General features: G+C 35.4%; 1 protein-coding gene across 2 annotated transcripts in view; it reads right to left on the minus strand.

Annotated features, from left to right (window-relative positions):
* The window catches only part of cfap58 (cilia and flagella associated protein 58), a 152,949-nt gene that overhangs the window by 64,577 nt on the left and 69,673 nt on the right, over positions 1–18,699 (minus strand). For both annotated transcript variants that reach the window (XR_013207789.1, XM_077246258.1), the window contains exons 12-13: positions 14,911–15,051; positions 8,851–9,074 (exon numbers count right to left, since the gene is read on the minus strand). Coding sequence is in view for 1 of the 2 variants with exons in the window: in XM_077246258.1 (XP_077102373.1) it covers positions 8,851–9,074; positions 14,911–15,051 (365 nt within the window). In the remaining variant the exon portion in view is untranslated. The remainder of the gene's footprint in view (positions 1–8,850; positions 9,075–14,910; positions 15,052–18,699) is intronic.

Genomic DNA, 18,699 nt, shown 5'->3' on the forward strand with positions numbered 1-18,699 from the left:
TCACTCCTCCATAGGGTTCTTAAGGGATTGAAGCTTGCCAGCCCCTAAAAGTTATTTAAGATATCGTTAAAATAGTCCAAGTGACTACAGTGACTCAATCTTAAGTTTATCAAACGACAAGAATACTTTTTGTGCGCAAAAAATAAATAAATAACGACTTTATTTCAACTATTCGTTTCCTTCTCTGTGGGCCTCTAGTCAGTTCACTAGTGATATAGCGCAGTTCTTCTGTTGTTGTACGTCACACACATCACACACATGACCAGCGTCGGCCAATAGTGAGCCTACGACGTTGGGCCTCTAGTAGCTACGTAGCGCTACGCTATCAGACTACATTTAACTGACTAGAGGCCCAACAAGAAGGAAATGAATAGTTGAAATAAAGTCTTTTTTTTTTGCGAACAAAAAGTATTCTCGTCGCTTGATAAACTTAAGATGAGCCACTGTAGTCACTTGGACTATTTTAACGATATCTTTAATAACTTTTCGGGGCTGGCAAGTTTCAATCCCTTAGAAGCCTATGGAAGAGTGATCCAGCTCTCAGATTTCATCAAAAATATCTTAATTCGTGTTCCGAAGATGAACGAAGGTCTTACGAGGTTGGAACAACATGAGGGTGAGTAAATACTGACAGAATTTTTTAGCATTTTTGGCTGAACTAACCCTTTAACGCATTATAGTCCTTCACGTCTATTGCGATCTCAAAATTTTTGAAAAAAGTTGTCTCTCTGCCAACTTCAACCAATATTGTTAATAATGTAATAGTGGTACTACTTGTTTTACACAGTGAAGGATGGTGGGGGTGTTTGGGAAACCTGTTTGGAAACTATTGGAAAGAGCTGATTTAGTGTGTGTTCACACTTGGCAGGTTTGGTTGGATTAAAACAAACTCCGTTGCGATTGCTCTGTTAGCGCGGTTAATTTGAATAGGCCTAAGTGTGGCAGCTGCCATCCGAACCCTGGTGCGCAACAAACATGCAGACCAAGACCCAGCTCTTCAGCTTCCAGACCAACACTGGTGCGGTTCGCATTGTTTTGGATGTTTGGTAAGTTCAATTGTAAAATATACGTCTATAAAGCCATTTTTCTCTGGTTTGTATCTTTAAGTTATGTGTTAAAAATTACAGTGAAAAATGCTAAGTAAACCAGGACTACAATCTTTTTCTTTTTTGGTCCAGACCAATAATCTAGAATTCAAGTTTTCTGGAAAACTTGACTTTGATAGGGCAAACGCCAACTATTTTGGAAAGTAATTCGCCACAAGTTGGATAATCTGAAGTCAACTGGCCATTATTGAAAAAAATAAAACTTCAGGATGTTGCAAGACCCCTCTGCTTCGGGGATTATTTTGCAATAATGGCTGTCTGACTGTATTTTATGCATTGCTTAGAATTATTTTATTTTTTTTTAACTAAAAGCAAGCTGATATTTTTCTATCCCTCATTTAAATCAGAGTTTTACCAGCTGCCAAGACATGTGTAAAGACTGCATGCATAAAGCCCCTATTATCTGAGGGATTGCATCTTTGGCTTGTTTGATTGAGCAAAGCAGCCTATTGTGGAATGTTACAAGTAAGGTTCTAGGTAGCTCAGCTAGCAGTTAGCCAATGCTACAGCAACGTTTATTTAATGCTTATGAAATATTCATACTGATCTGAATGGAAGCGGATTACTGGTAATTCGTCTGTTAGAATGCCACTCAGCTGCTTTTTAAGTTGCCATTTATTGAGTCAGAGGATACATGGGAGGAAGACATGGTCTTGTTCTATATGCTTCACCTAGTACAACCAGATGTGGATAAAAGGAGGACCATACAATGATTTTTTTTTTTTTTACACTTTGCGTTAAAAAAGCCCACAGAGTGTACAATAGGGTACCGTTTTTCAATACTGAATAATCCATGACATTAGACAATGCTTCAGGAATTATATTAAATTATATTTCTAATTATTATTATTATTTATGGTACCATGGCCGTTTTTAGCACCATGCCATGCAACCCTAGTGTGCAAAGTAGAGTAAATGTACTTTTGAGCTGTATGACATGAGGAGTATGATGTACCGTACTTCATCACATTTGCCATGTTGCCACATCATTTTCTCCTTTTTAATTCGTTGAAAATGACACATTTCAATGATATACTGGTTGCTGAACAAGAAATGTTCACGGTTAAAAGAGAAAATAGAGTAATAAAGAAAGAAAGGATGGAGGACAAGTGCTAGTGGGCACTGGTGTGAGGCAGATATGGAGGAAGAGAGAAAAAAGAGAGCATTCACAGCCTACAGCAGTACACATATAAAACAATGAGCTGTGAAAGAGTCCAAGGACTCTGTCCAGAAATTGTGCACCAGTGAGATAAAATGTCAAAGGTAAGGTCTCCAAGACCCAATCCCACCCCACCCCCACCCTCTCTCGCTCTCTCATACTGTTTTTCTTTCTATTCCTTTCCATATTTCAATAAAGCAATTATATAATGTTCCTCTAATGCAATAAAAACAGGGGGAATGGAGGGGAGCAGGGAAAAGTTCGAGAGCAGTAGAACATATACTAATGCTCGTGCAAGAGCTGTTTAAATTGAAGTGAAGTGCACCGTAAGGGTAACCATGTGATTCAGGCAGAGTTAGCCAAACATAATTTATTTAGGAGTATGGGCTCTTTGAAATCATTTGAAATGGAAAGACCTCCTCATTACAGTAGACAAACACCCAACGTAATAATTTGCTTCAAAGCTGGATCAAAGAAAAATCTCTCACACACACATAAACACACACTTTCAAATCATTGGTCCGTACTCTGTATTGTTCATTCCACTTCGTGATTTTATTATTCTAATGAATATTACAGGCAAAGTGAAACAGAATTTAGATCATTATGGAATGAATTATCATGGTCTCATTGGTATGAGAAAAATCAGTTCCATACATTTAATATACGGTGATTCTCTGGGAAGCTACATTGAAATTGTTGCTTTCCAAGCTGCAATTTACTAAAAGTACTTCTACTTCAGTCAATCTGCCCATTAAAAAAATAGATAGTTACATCACAAACCACTAATACAAAGTAGTGAACTACATTGAAGCTATTTAAAGGAAGGCCTGGGTGGTCAGAGTACAGGCAACATGTGAGAAGTGTCTGTATGTGAGAAAAAGTGAGGGTACGCTACAGACTAAAATATAGAAGTACTGGTGTGTACCAGCCCACTTCGAGCACTGATAACACATGATGACCTGGTGGGTAGAGTGAAATGTCTGAGAATGTATCTCGGTATAATTTAAAATTGCATACATTATCATTATGTACATGAGCTTTGATTGCAATCTCTTTTGAGACGTAGAGTTCATTTGACTGTCATTATTAAGAAAATAGTTGCATTTACATTCCAATCATTCTCTCTCTCTCTCTCTCTCTCTCTCTCTCTCTCTCTCTCTCTCTCTCTCTCTCTCTCTCTCTCTCTCTCTCTCTCTCTCTCTCTCTCTCTCTCTCTCTCTCTCTCTCTCTCTCTCTCTCTCTCTCTCTCTCTCTCTCTCTCTCTCTCTCTCTCTCTCTCTCTCTCTCTCTCTCTCTCTCTCTCTCTCTCTCTCTCTCTCTCTCTCTCTCTCTCTCTCTCTCTCTCTCTCTCTCTCTCTCTCTCTCTCTCTCTCTCTCTCTCTCTCTCTCTCTCTCTCTCTCTCTCTCTCTCTCTCTCACTATTGAGTGGATGTTGAGACAAGTAAGTTTTCTTGGAACATTTGAGCACAGTTCTTATGAACTGGAGGAATTTTCATCCATTTTTTATTCAGCTTCATTTGTGGTTGTGTATTGCACAATTGAATTGCTAAGTTGCACAGAGGCAGGGAATTATTTATGACAATCACAAGCTTGTTGATAAGAGTTCAGGGGCCCATGACTTGACAAACTAACACAGTGGTGTCAAGTCAAAATTGTCACCTTCCGCTTCAGTAGGTGACGACAACGGTACAGCAACTCTCCTTAGATCACTCTACAGGAATAGATTGACTCCTATTTGAACTCTTTAGGATCTTTTTGAAGCGTCATTAATACATGCTATTCTGATATGTTACAAGATATCTTACTATGAGATTCCTGGATATCTCTTTATGAAGTGTGAGCAATTCCTTTGACACAACAAAGTAAACTGAGAAGTACATTACTATTCAAAAGGCTGAGGTCAGTAAGATCTCTCTAAAAAAGTAGACACTTTATAGTTTTGGATGATGTATCAAAAATGACTTTTTAAAGTCCTTTTTAAGTATTTTAAGTTCTTTCCGCTGCTATCAGAAAAAAAAAATGTGAGTGAACACGCCAGCGCATTTGTCAATTCAAAATGGTTTAAGAAATTAATGCTTTTCATTAGCTACGATGCAGTGAGTACATTTATATAAAGTTAAAGTAAAAACTTATACATTGTTACCAAAAAAAATTAAAAGAAAATTCTTATGAATCTTCCTTCCATCAAAATTTCCACAAAAGCTGACTAAGGACAAACTGTTTTCAACATTGATAATTATAATAAAAACATTTCTTGAGCAGCAAATCAGCATATCAGAATGATTTCTGAAAGATCATGTGACACTAAAGACTGGAGTAATGATTGATGAAAATTCAACTTTGCATCACATGAATAAATTACATTACATCTTGAAAAAAAAAACAGTTATTTTGAATTGTAATAATATTTCACAATATGTCATGTCTGGTGTGTGTTTGTGTTTTGCTTCAGGAAAGTTTGTTTAGGACTGTTCTTAGTTCAGTTTCCTGTGTTCTTTCTTTTTGTTAATGTTCTTCTGTTGCCATGGTTTTTGATTTGCCCTCATGTGTATCATCTGTGTCTTGTTAATTACCTTGTTTAGTCCCTAGTGTTTCTCTTACCCCTTTTCCAGGGACACGGTTTCAGTGCGGGTTCCTGGCCCGTGTCCTATTTTGAACCATTCCGTGCATTTCGATTGAAGAAAATGTGTTTCCCAGCCTTAGGATCGGTTCAACTCCAGTAACAAAAAATGTGACAACGAAAAATGCTACCTATCAGATTTTGCTAACAGCATAACAATCATGCGGTGTGACATAGTTTGAGGCTTTATTAAAGGATAAGTTCACTTCAGAATTTTACTGATAATTTACACACCCCTGCGTCTTCCAAGATAATCATGTCTTTCTTTCTTCAGTAGAAAAGAAATTAAGGTTTTTGAGGAAAACATTACAGGATTTTTCTCCATATAGTGGACTTCAACGGTTATCAACGGGTTGAAGGTCCAAAATGCATTCTCAAAGGGCTCTACACGATCCCAGCAGAGGAATAAAGGTATATTTTTTTATTTAAAAAATAAAAATATATATACTTTTAACCACAAATGCTCATCTTACACCGCACGTTCCCAATTTCACGCATTACGTAATCACATTGGAAAGGTCAGGCGGTAAACTGACGCAGGCGGAAAATGTAGATTAGGGCAAAAAACTTGATCTCATTTTCTCCTCCAACTTCAAAACTCATCCAATATCGTTATTTTACCTTTTATTTTTTTTATTTTTTGTAAAGAGCGTTTGACTTAGTCTTTGCACGTTCGCTTTGTAAACACTAGGTCGGTATACTCCACCTACGTCACGTGTGACCTTTCAACGTGATTACGTAATGTGTTGAGAATCACAGCTAGAGCAAGACGAGCATTTGTGGTCAAAAAGTACATAAATGACTTTTTGTTTTCTTTAAATGACACATCGTTTCGTTAGTTAAGACCCTTATTCCCCGGCTGGGATCGTGTAGAGCCCTTTGAAGCTGCATCGAAACTGAAATTTGGACCTTCAACACGTTGATAACCGTTGAAGTCGACTATATGGAGACAAATCCTGGAATGTTTTCCTCAAAAACCTTAATTTCTTTTCAACTGAAGAAAAAAAGACATGAATATCTTGGATGACGTAGGGGTTAGTAAATTATCAGGAAATTTTAATTCTGAAGTGACATTCCATACCTACCCCAAACCATAAACCTACCCATAAATGTACATTTAGTGTTAGTAGCACAATCCAATAGGTAGCATTATTAGTCAAGACCTCAGGTTGCTAGAATCACTCCTGGTACTGTGAACAGCAAAACAGAAGTGCCGCACTGCCTGCAAAAACACTGGGACGTGCAATGTGTTTTTTTAGACTGTTATAGTCAGGTAAACAATACATAGCAGTGTTACATCAAAGTTTGTTAATCAATTCTGTGGAAACATGTGGCAGATTTGCGACGGGCTCCAGTTCGCCTGGCACAGAACAGGCCCTGGCTACAGAACGTGTGTCATTCTGGTGGAAAAGGGGTATCTGTGTATTTATAGCCCTGTGTTTGGTTCAGTCATCATAAATAAGTGGTTGTTCTGGTCACCATGTTTTGAACAGCATATATTTTGAGATTTTTTTTTTAATTAAAACTGCTTGCAAATAGATCTAGCACTTTTGTTTATGCATTTTTGCAACTGCATGCTGACAATTACTCAAATGATCAAATAAATGCAGCCCTGGAGAGCATAGCGAACTTCTTTCAAAAATTGTAAAAAAAAAAAAAAAAAATATCTTAGGCAATTTTTGGAACTTTGTATTGTAGCACATAGTCATATTACTGGAAGAAACTCAGATTTTATCGCATTCTTCGTTTGTAAGTCGCTTTGGATGAAAGCATCTGCTAAATGTATAAATGTAAACATAGAAGGATGTCAGTTTCTCATGAGACTTTCCTTTCATAGACTTGTCCCAGAAACCCTAATCATGCCTAAAGGAAATATTTCTTCACTCCCAGGCACCGATATGCTACAGTCAGCGTCTTTGAGGGAACTACATTGCACTGATGACAGCAATAATGACTCAAATTTGCCACCTGTTTACCAAGGAGGATTGTATATCTGCAGAGATCTTGGCATCCAAGCTCGGCATCAAGTCAACCCATCTGGCACAGCGGCTGCTGACTAGTCTCTCTGAAACCTTACCACTAGCTTTTTGATGCTCACATATGTTTCAGAATATAGGAAGGATTATGACTCGTCTATGTTTTCTGTTGAGAGTTAAAGGTGCTATGGGGCATGGCTGGTTTGGAGAGAGATGTGACTGCTCACTTTTTAGCAGATAAATGCATTTAAAATATACAGAGTTTTTGAAGCAAGAAAAAGCTCTGAAATGAGAATGTCAATCCAACTGCAGCTGACAAGAAAATCATGTTTCATGGATGTGAAGTCTATGGACTAATAAAAAAGAAGTGTTTAGCCCTTCTGTTATCTCAGAGAAACATACAGTTGTTTCATTCTTGAATGAATCACCACTTTGAGTAAATTATTTGAGTGAATGATTTAAACTTGCTCATTAAGACAGTCACTGTTTTTTTTCATTAATGAATTATAGCTGTAAATGAACTGTTTTAGTGAATGATTCAAGGGCTCCCTCATATACACCCGCTTGTTTTGTTCTTGAATAAATCTGTTGTGAATGAATCATTTGAGTAAATAATTGAATGAGTCACTCATAAACACAATCGCTTGTTGAATGAATAAATGTTGTGGACGTATAGTTTGAGTGAATTCAATGAGTGATTCAATGACTCACTCATAAAGAGTCACGTGTTTCCTTCTGTAATTAATCAATGTTGTGCATGAATCATTTGAGTGAATTTTTCAATGGCTCACTCATAAAGACAGGCTAAAATTGGAACCGCATACTCAACTGCTTTTATCAATTATTTATATGGCAGAAATAGTAAGAGTAGTATGCAAGTATGTGATTTTAAGTTCAGCCATAGTTACTTCTTTCTTCCATTCATAAATCAAAGCTATGAACGAATCGTTGAGTAAGCAATTAATGAGTCATTTATTTAGTCATTTACTCGTTTTGTTATTTCTTATTGTGCCTGATTGAATCAGTGTTTTTGAACAAGTGTTAAAAGTCAGAAAAAGAGCACTAGTGTACTATTCATATTATTCATTTTCATATGCTTGTCGCTTGACACTTCTTTTTTAACTTTTTAATGAATATATGGATTTTTGCTATTTAAGCATTAAATAAAGGTCTCTGAAATGTAAAATTAATTCAATCATTTTGGAACAATGGACATTTCTGTACATAATTCATAGTCACTGAATATTTAGCGACTTTGCAATGGCCTGAGAGATAGAAGAGAAACTTTATGTGAACTCATCCCCAGTCCTCACATTACTAAAATAACCAGTAGAGAGTTAGTAAAACCCATCTATTATAGATCTGGCTTTAGATGCGAGACCTACCAGTGCTTTCAAACGTTCCCTCATTTTCCACAGTGAGCAGTTGATGCCTCCTTTTTACCCAGCCAAGAACTCCATTAAAAGTAATTTTTATCGCATGTCTTTTGTGACAAAAAAAAGTGACTGTTATTGAGAGTGGTGAATTGCGGCTTTTGAAAATATCAATAAACATCTTGCGGGGTCAATACTGACAGGGGAATTATATGACAAATACCCAATTAGCTTTGTCTCTCTGTGCCGTATGTATCTTTGATTGAGGCCTAATCATTATGTCATTATACCTCTAAAGAGTACATGAGTGTTGCAGAAAAGCAATCAAACACCTGCCTCTATGATGTTTTAGAGCGTTAGACGTAAAAAAAAGATTACATTTGTGCCATCAAAGTTTGATCGTGAATCAAAAGTGCATCAAGTGTTTCCCTTTCACAATATTATGCCAGATTACTTTCATACCACTGCCATACTGCAGTCTACATGAACCGTAAACAGCTTTCACACAAACCAAGGGAATCGATCTCTGACGTCATGAAATCGCACTAAGCCCACTCTTCCATATATAAAAACTCTTTCATATATGAACAGAAACTACACCCCCTTGTGTTACCTGAGGTCCTCCACATTTGAGGTGGCCTTGTTCAGGATGTTCTTTTCTCTTCTTTGCTTCTTGATCTCTAGCTTCAAGAGTCTGATATCCTCCACTCTTTCGTTGTAATAAAGATCGCCCTTGTTCATGATGGACTGTTGAATTTTTATCTTTTCGTAGAGTAGTTTCAGCTCATCGTTTTTCTTCACCAAATGTGTCCCCAGGAGGTTCCTCTCACTTGCCATCTTGATAATGAACACATAAACACATGTACAATGAAAACACAAATGATGATATAAGGCAACATACTAAAAAAGTAGTAGTAGACATGTAGTCAATACCAAAACCTTGTTAATCTTGTCAGTATATAACAATTGGTTTAACATAAAAATAACGGTATTGTTACATTCCTTTTATTAGTATCAACTTGGTACCAACGTGGTACTTTTTTACACCTCTACACTCTTAAAAAAAAAAAAAGTTCACTATAAAGAACCTTTTGTGCAATGAAAAGGTTCCATGGATTTTAAAGGCTTAGATGTGTATACATAGAAGCCACAATCGACACGTCGGCGCCCACCATCTTGGAACGGTTAACTTGTCGTCACTCAAGTAAGAATCAGTGACGACATACCATTGCATAGATTCTGGTTGTGAAATCTCCGTTATTTATTACCTTTTACAGGTGAGAATGTGGTAGTTTGGGGGTTTTGTATTTATTAACTTAATATTACAGGTTTTTAAACTAAAAAGATAACCTGGTAACACTTTACAATAAGGTTCATTAGTTAACATTAGTTAATGTATTAACTAACATGAACTAACAATGAGCAATACATTTGTTACTGTATAAGTTAATCTCTGTTAGTTAATAAACATACAGCTGTTTATTGTTTGTTCACGTTATCTCACAGTGCATTAACTAATGTTAACAAATACAATCTTTGATTTTAATAATGTATTAGTAAATGTTGAAATTAATATTAACTAAGATAAATAAAGGCTGTAGAAGTACTGTTCATTCTTAGTTCATGTTAACTAAGGTAGTTAACTAATGTTAACTAATGAACCTTACCTTATTGTAAAGTGTAACCAATAACCTTTTAATGTTGAGTTAACTAACGCCTTCATCTTGTTGTATTGTGTTAGTATAGCAAAATAATCGGTTACACTTTATTTTAAGGTGTCATTGTTACAGTGTAATTAAATATTTAAGTACAGTGTAATATTAATGAATTACATGTACTTACTATAGGGTTAGGGTAGGATTAGAATTTGGTTGAGGGTTAATTGCATGTAATTAGGCATAATTTACTGTTATTACTATGGTAATTACATGTAACATATGTAACAAGGACACTGTAAAATAAAGTGTTACCAAATCATCTGCTGAAGTCTATTGCAGTTATAGATAATCATACATGCATCGAACTATGGTTGCAGACGCACAGTAAATTTGCTCTTGAGTGTTCAGGCCAACTTTGACCACATGGCTTACGTATCGCGGCCCATAGAAACAGCCGCTAATGAGGCATCTATGTCTGGTTCAAGGTTCTTCATAGAATCATAGATGGAAAGAACCTTTATTTTTAAGAGTATACAAGATTCTGTGAGAAAACCATCAGAAGTACATTCACTTCTGACTGAGGTAAGTTGAGAATGATATATTATAGAAATAAAATGCAGGCCTGTGTTTGTGTTTTCTGCAAAGATTTGATGACTCAGCGGTGCTAGTCCTTTCAGGATAGTAGCCAAAAACTTCATGCAACATTACAATGTGGTGTAGGTTTGGGAAAATGTCTTATAAATAAGTTTTAGGGTTGTTTGCTTGTATATGTTTCTTCAGTGGTTTTAATAAAAAGTCAGGGGGAAAAAATGTATTGAAGGCCATGTGCAATAAATAAATGTAACATTTAGGGATGCACCGATACCGATACCAGTATCGGTATCGGGCCCGATACCAAGCTCATGTACTTGTACTCGTACTCGTAAAAATACCCCGATACCAAAGACCGATACCTCACGTATATCCTTAGCTTATATTTCTTAATTCTTATGAACACTCTTCCTGCAGTTATAGTGTTGCTTGATTTAATAGTACACTCTAATATTTCACTTTACACTTTCGGCTGTGATTACATTGTTACTCAGTGTTATGTTAAACATTTGTTCTGTGATTTCTTTGGCACCTTATGACAAATTTGATTGTCTTGTTGTCTGTGATTTCTTTAGCACTTTGACAACTTTGTGACAGGCAGGTAAAAATTACATTCATTATGTCCTTGGTTTTGCCCTTTGGAGGTTATTGGACACTGTGAAATTTGGGCTTTGAAAATTTGTGATAAGCACAATAAGAATTATTTATTTTTTTAGGTTTATTTAAGTTGTTGAAAATAAAGATGCTGATTTGTTCATTAGTCTCATTGTGTTGTTCTTAGAAAATTGCCACATAAAACGAGAACCCCCCCAGTACAACAGGCATCGGTATCGGTATCGGCGAGTACCAGGAAAAAAATATCGGTACTCGTACTCGACCCTTAAAAAGTGGTATCGGTGCATCCCTAGTAACATTCCCTCTCCATCTAAATACTTTTTGCGTTACTGTACACACCATATATACTGAAAGGATATTATTAAAATAGCATATTTAATTTCTTTCTGAACTTTCACTGTATGAATACATTTCTGCATGCCAAATGCCGAACAGCTATATGTGTATTATATGGTATATGTTGCATGACATATATTCAATTTGGTTTAGAGAGATCAGGGATGTACAGACGATGAAGATTTATGAATATGAGCATGGATGGCGAGAGAAATGTGGAAGCTGATGTCAGCAGAGGCAATTTGGACAGAATGCCCTTTGAATTGGCTAACCTTTACCAAAGAACCAATGTCAGCCACGTACAGCAGCAGATGTTAGCATTACATTCACTTTATGATCTTTCTAGTGACCCAACTGACTCACCAAAAAAGACACTAGTCGCGTTTCCATAACAGATTTTTGCAAAACTTTTTGCGATATGTTGTTGATTTTTGTTGATAAAATCTAAACGGAATGACAGCGTTTCCATTAACCGATGTTATGCGACTAAAGCGTAATTTTTTCTCGCACGCCAAGTCATTTCAAAAATCATGGCACGGATGTTGAAAGGTTTATGTATATCGCAGCCACTCGCCAGCCATTATTTTTAATAGAAAGGAGATGTAGGTGTGTTATCCGAGCATTACTGGCAAAGAAAGCCCTTTATACTTGGCAGCGGCCACGTATGACGTGTTTCTGGGTGTTTCTCCCTCATATCTGCTTCAAGGTCTTGATAAAGTGTGGCATTTCTTTGTTGTTTATAATCCAGTAGATATTCCCGTAATTCCTTTGTCTTTTACGAGTTTAATAAAGAATTCTGTCTCGTTCTGTCCAAACACACCGCACCTTTTTTAAAGAATGATCGACTGTTACGTACGCCAGGTGACCTGTAAATGTGAAATAGTGTTGCGAAATATTCCTTTTTCAAATCCTTTTTGCTATATATGGGAGTTTCCATTGGCCGTATTTTCTTTTCACAATTTCAATTTGCGCAATTTGAAGGGTAATGGAAACGCGGCTACTAAAAGTAATAGCATATTTTCCTTACACAGTGAGTTTATATGAGTGCATATACATATTAATCATTATTTGAAAATAAATAATTATATAAATAAACAAATGCATACGTAAATAAACACATTTTCACAGTAATTAGTAAATCCTAAATAACATTAAGTTTTCATGGAGTCCTTCGCATATATCTGAAAGCCTAAACTCATCTTGTCATGAAAAGCAAATTTAAAAAAAATCTACTGACTTTGAGAAACAAACATATTTCATAGGTCAGTTTTTCAAAAATATTATTAATATTTTAAAACATCATTCTGCTTCAATGCTTAAAAAAAAAAAAAATTATTAAAGATTGTGCGAAAATTATTTTTTATATTTTTAAAAGAACTTCAGCTTTTTAATGAGGCTTTATTTTTTTTCTTAACAGCATTTTCCAGACACCACCTAGACATTTTAAATGTTAAGCCTCTAAAGAATATAAAAATACAGTGTTAAAACCATGAAAATATGTTCAACATAAGATGCATATTTCAAGTAGCTATCTGTATGAACAAAAAAAAAAAAGTTCATCACATCAGTGCCTACTATTTGAATTATTTGTCTGCTCAGCTGGTTAAACAGGTTCGACTGCTGACTTACTGAGATCAGAAGCTCTAAATGTTTCAGAATGCCAAGATCAATTTAGACATCCCCAGTGAGTCAAATTTCCTCTCAATGTTTTAAAGAGAGGTTGGCCGTGGCCCCAATGGACTTTCTCAGAAGTGAGACTCCAGATTTAATGACTTTTGAGTGAACCTATATTACTGTCTAAAATATATTACTGTCTCTTTCATCCTTAGCTTAAACATTGTATTGAAGGAGGAACACACGAAGACACAAGGGCCCTCATTTATCAAAAGTGCGTACACCAAATTTCCAGCGTACACCCAAAACCACGGTGACTTTGATATTTATCAATATGGACGTTGGCGTACGGCATGCTCAAATCCTACGCCAGGTCAGGAGGTGGTGTACATGTACGCACGTTTTGAGTTAGTGCGGAAATGCACAGAAAAACAATTCCTAACACCACAAAACGCACTGACAAACTAAAAGATATGAGGAGCTCTTTTCCAAAACGCGATAAACGGCATTTTTAAAAATAAATTTGTATTTTATTTCTATTAATAAACTAGTGTTGTGTCTGCAAAGATGAAATTGATGATCACCATCTCCGTAGTGAAGGCGCCTATAGAGAGAGTAGCCTATTTCTTTTCGTTTATAATTGTTTCGTTTAAAGACATTTCAAGCTTTCCTTATAGATATATTTCTCATGTCTGTGAGGCATATACTGAGTTTTGGTTAATTTGTGATGAGATGCGCTCCAGTTCACATGCAATGCAAGGGACCGCGCCTGCGCCTCCATGTCATGACTCATGATTATATTGTCTGCTATTTGCTTCTTATTTATTAAATCCAGGCAATTGGTTGATGAAAAAAATATTAAAATTAAGATACAATTTATACAAAACGAAATTCACTTTAAAGAAAGGCTTTCTACAAAACAAAACTTAATTAAGTGGCCAAAATCATGTTTGAGCATGTCTCCCGATATATTGCGCATCCTATCTTAGCCTATGTTCACTTTTCATAATCAACATGGATGGGGAAAAAATAACATTATAATTTTGTAACAAATATGAAACTAAAAGCACTTAGTTAATGGGTACAACACGTAGCCTAATAGTAGGCCTGAATATTGTTATCATTACTTTTTTCAAGTTCGGCACAAATTACTATTAGCCTAAATGTGTTACTAAATGATTTGAATGTATTTTTAACATTGTTGTATTTAAGGACTGTATTTGTGTGTTATTTTTAAATTACTTGTTTTATGTGGTGGACAATATTGGAACATGACATTGGAAATATTAATTTTATTTTTACTATTTAATTTATTTTACTATTTATTTTGTTTGGCTTTTATTTATTTCATGCAGTTGCACTTATTTAATTTATATTCATTTATAGTATGAGTCCCTGATTATATGTTACATATTCTCTTGTTGTTGTTGTTGTTGTTTTTGACAAAAAATGGATGGATTTATAGCAGATAAAATGGATTTATATAGAAAAAAAATACAATTAACTTTGAATTTATCATCAACAATATTGTTGTTTGATTTAATAATACATTTTCATGATGGTGATGGTCTCGATCTCCAGAGAAGTGTCTCCTCTTTGCCGTCTTCCGTGTGTCGATGGGGTAAAATGAGGGCGTGGGATACTTGAATATATAGGGGCGTGTTATTCTAATGACGATCGTTTTCAGCCGCGGCATTTATCAAGGGCAGGTATTGCGTACACCTGGATTTCAAAGGTACGCACAGCTTCATAAATCAGGCGGTGAGAGGAGTGTAAGCATAATCTTACGCCAACATATACGCCCGTTTCTATGCAAGAATGATAAATGAGGGCCAGGGACTCACAGAAACCTTCTGTACCTGATCGAGCTGCCTTTTTTGCCGGATATTCTCAGCATTAGCCTCTGCTATAATCTTCAGCAACTCTTGTTCCTCTGCATCCTGTTTGTCAATGAACTGTTTCGTCTCTTGAGCCTGTTGCTTCATCTTCTGTAGTTCAGCCTGTAGGAACAATGCGATTGATGCAAAAGAGAAGAGAATAAAAGTTACAAACAAAACTGAGGGAATTAATCTCTCTATTAACTAGTGTTCATTTTTATACACAAGTTTATTTAACTTTATTTCGACAATTATTTAGAAATTTACTTTAGCCAACAAAACATTTCAGTTGACTACAATGTGCAAAAATGACAAGTGTCATTTTGTAAATCTTTATTAGAATCGGTTAATTATAAGTATGCATGTATGTTAGTCTCATATTGATTATTGCTGACAAAATCTATAAATCATTTTGGAATTAAAAACTTGAAAAAAGTTGAAAAAAGACTACTTCATAAGTAGTCTCAGCTGTTGGCTGAATGTCTGATGCAAATGGCACACGAAATTGCAAACAATTCAGGAGTACATAATTATATATAACTTTGTAACTACATGTCAACTACCAGTCATTAGAATATTAGTAGACTGTCAGCTCAATATCTGCTAACATTTTATTTTGATGGTCTCCAACAGACATACTACTGACTATAAATAACTTTTCAAGTACATGTCAACTTATTCTACTAACACTAACCCTAACCTAACAGTCTATTGCACTAACAATCTAATGAGCATTAGTTGACATGTAGTTGTAAAGTTACTTATAGTTAGTAGAATGTCTAAAATGGACTATCGAAATGTAGAGTAACCCAATTTTCATCAGTAACTTCATTGACATATTTAACACTGCCATTAGCATTCTTGCCTTAAATTTCAAGATTCAAATGCACTTTACTGACATGATAAACAGGTTTACATCGACACAGCATTAGTAAACATTACACATACACGCACAATAGATCCTCTTTGTAGAGGTTTGCATAGGGAGGATCGAATATGTCCCTGATTTATGTGAAGCGCCTGAGGTTCAAAAGTGCAATTGCGTTTCCATCTCATTTTCTGTGCAGTAGGAGCACAGCGTGTCCTCCTGCAGAGAGGCCTGTCTGTGTCTGGCTTCTTTTGAGTCTGTAAACATTCAGGAGTTTAAGTTCAGGGTTGGTCACGGCAGTCAGGTATTCTGACTACAGTTCATGGTGTATTCTATTACAATTTCCTTCCTTTTGTTGTAATTTTTGCCTGAAGTACAAAAGAAAATGTGAAATAAAAATGGAATCTAATTACTCTGCTAATAAATGCCTCTGTTTTTATTATGTGCAATTCATCAGTGCATTTTTGTTTTTATAGCCATTCATCAAAATGTAATCATTTCCTCTGCCTCTTAAAAAGCTTTTGTTTTTTTGCTGATGTAACCAAGTCAGAACAGGCAGGGGAAATAACTTTAATGTTAAAGCCTTCACTTGTTCACTTTTACTAAATGCTCACTTTTTTTCTGCCTGCATTTTTTGTCTCATTTAGTAAGTTCTGTTTTGTGTGTAGACCCCACAATAAGAGAGAGCAATATGTCCTATTACAGATTCAATTAATTTAGTCTGATTCTGATTGGGATGTCAGATTTTATATTCTTTATGTTGGCAAACAAGGCTCTTTGTGCCTTATCCCTCACGTCATTCGACACATGATGTTTCAACCAAGTTCTATGTAGTTTTGTGCATGGTTGACAAGATAACAGCATATATCAATACAGTGAAAGTTAACAATTTGATATCACTTGATACCACAGCAAAAACTATTATTGAACATAATCTTGTATACCTTTCAAAGTACAAAATAAACTTTTGTACTTCCTTTGGCCGTAAGCGCAGTTAGACCGCAGGAGGAGCGAAACTGTGATAAAATGAAGAATACCCAGGCCTTAAGTTTACACTTTGAGTTTTTTTTTTCCTGCAATCTCCAGCGTGTTCCTAGTTGAACACGCAGACTTTAAAATGAAATACATCTCTCGAAGAAATTATTCAAGTAACAAAATGTATAAACGAGTAGTCAAAAAACGACTTAATTTGCATATTATTGGCACAGTTTAACTCTTGGCTTTAATACATTAATATACATTCAACACTCTCCGACTGTGACAGGCAGGAGGCCTGTAATTTAAATTAGCATTACATTTATTTCATTTAGACTTGAGCTTGTTTTCATGTTCGGTTTTAAATGGCTTATTAAAATGAACAATATAATCCAGCCAATCCATTGGTCACATTTTTTCTTTGTTGTCGAATTAATATTAATGACATAGTAATAGATGCTGATAGATCTGTTAGGCAGTGTCTCCCCCCAATTTTTTTTTTTTTTTTTTGTCTTGCCTTTCGTGAGAAATAACCTGCTGTGCTTACACTAATAACTCGACAAGACAGGTGTTTTGACCTAGAAGTCAGGATGTATGTCTGTCAGAAGTTGTGCAAGAGCTCAAAATGTTGCAGTAAATTTCCTTTGGTTGGATACTGTAGTTGTTCATCAAGACATATGACTTCAAAATCCATCTCTGTCTCTCACCCTTTGACACTTATTTGGTTGCCTGGGGGAAATGCAGTGGGGTAAACATATAGGTCTGCCAAGAAGGTAGAAAACAGACCCAAAAAAGGAGACAGAGAGTAGATAGGCGTGAGTGCTTTATACTTCATTTGATACCAGTCTTAACCTTTATCTCCTGAGAGAGGAAGAGAAAGCAAGAAAGGCAGAGTCAGGCTGTAGGAGCAGTAGGTTGGTTGTCTTAAAGACCAAAGATCCTGTTCAGCATCCATCTCAGGTTCACTCCAAGAGCCCACACACTACTAATGTCCCAAGCGCTACAATAGGCTCGTGATGATATGTACCGTAAGTGCTGAATGTTGTTTTCATAATTCCATTTTTGCGGAGTTTTATTCCAGAGTTTTATTCTTGATATACAGTATAAAATGAACATTAAAACTGTCACTCTTTCTATGCCTTCCCCATTTCTATTTGTTATTTAATCCCTGTAGTTACAGATTTTAATGTTTTACATTTGACCCAGAAATAAATTTCTATCAAAAAATATTAAAATCCATTATTTTAAAAATGTAATAGTCACTTATTTAAAAAAAAAAAAAAAACGATACAAATAAGTAATCATTAAAAAAATATATTTACTATGTGAAAATAATTTCTATCAATTAAAAAATAAAGGTTATGGTGTCATTCCCACCAGCATTTTTTTTAAGTTAGAATACTTGGTTATCAAGGAGCCTGGGATGAAATATGAGACATATGATGTGTGAAAATAAAAGTATTAAAAAAGAAATTCATGCAATCAAGCTGTAATTTTGTAAAAGGTGTGGAAATGTCTTTTTATTGTGTGCCTTTAGAATACATAAAATGCTAGCTATTAATTAGCTATAGCATAATAAGGTTGCCTTTGTTATTTTTTTAATTTAAATCTGATTAGTTAATTGGAATGTTGTTTCTAGGATCAACAAAGTTGATCCAGGAACATGTTGCACTTGGTGAAATCACGTTCACCAGAGTTTTCTGTTTTATTCCAAAAATATTCTAAATGTTATTTCCATCACCATCATATCCTTAAAAGAATGCTATTAAAACTATAATAAACCTTTGGAGACTTTCATGAAAAACGACATACTTCAGCTGTGAGCCATGTCCAATGTTTGGCTATGTCCAATGTTGAAAATTGTTAGGAGACAAATTAAATAAATGTTTTAAGAGAGTTTTCTTATTCTGGAGCCTTGATGAAGTTCT

Source organism: Siphateles boraxobius, unplaced genomic scaffold (assembly GCF_051911475.1).
Source record: "Siphateles boraxobius isolate OS27281-9 unplaced genomic scaffold, OSU_SipBor_1 29, whole genome shotgun sequence".
NCBI lineage: Eukaryota > Metazoa > Chordata > Actinopteri > Cypriniformes > Leuciscidae > Siphateles > Siphateles boraxobius.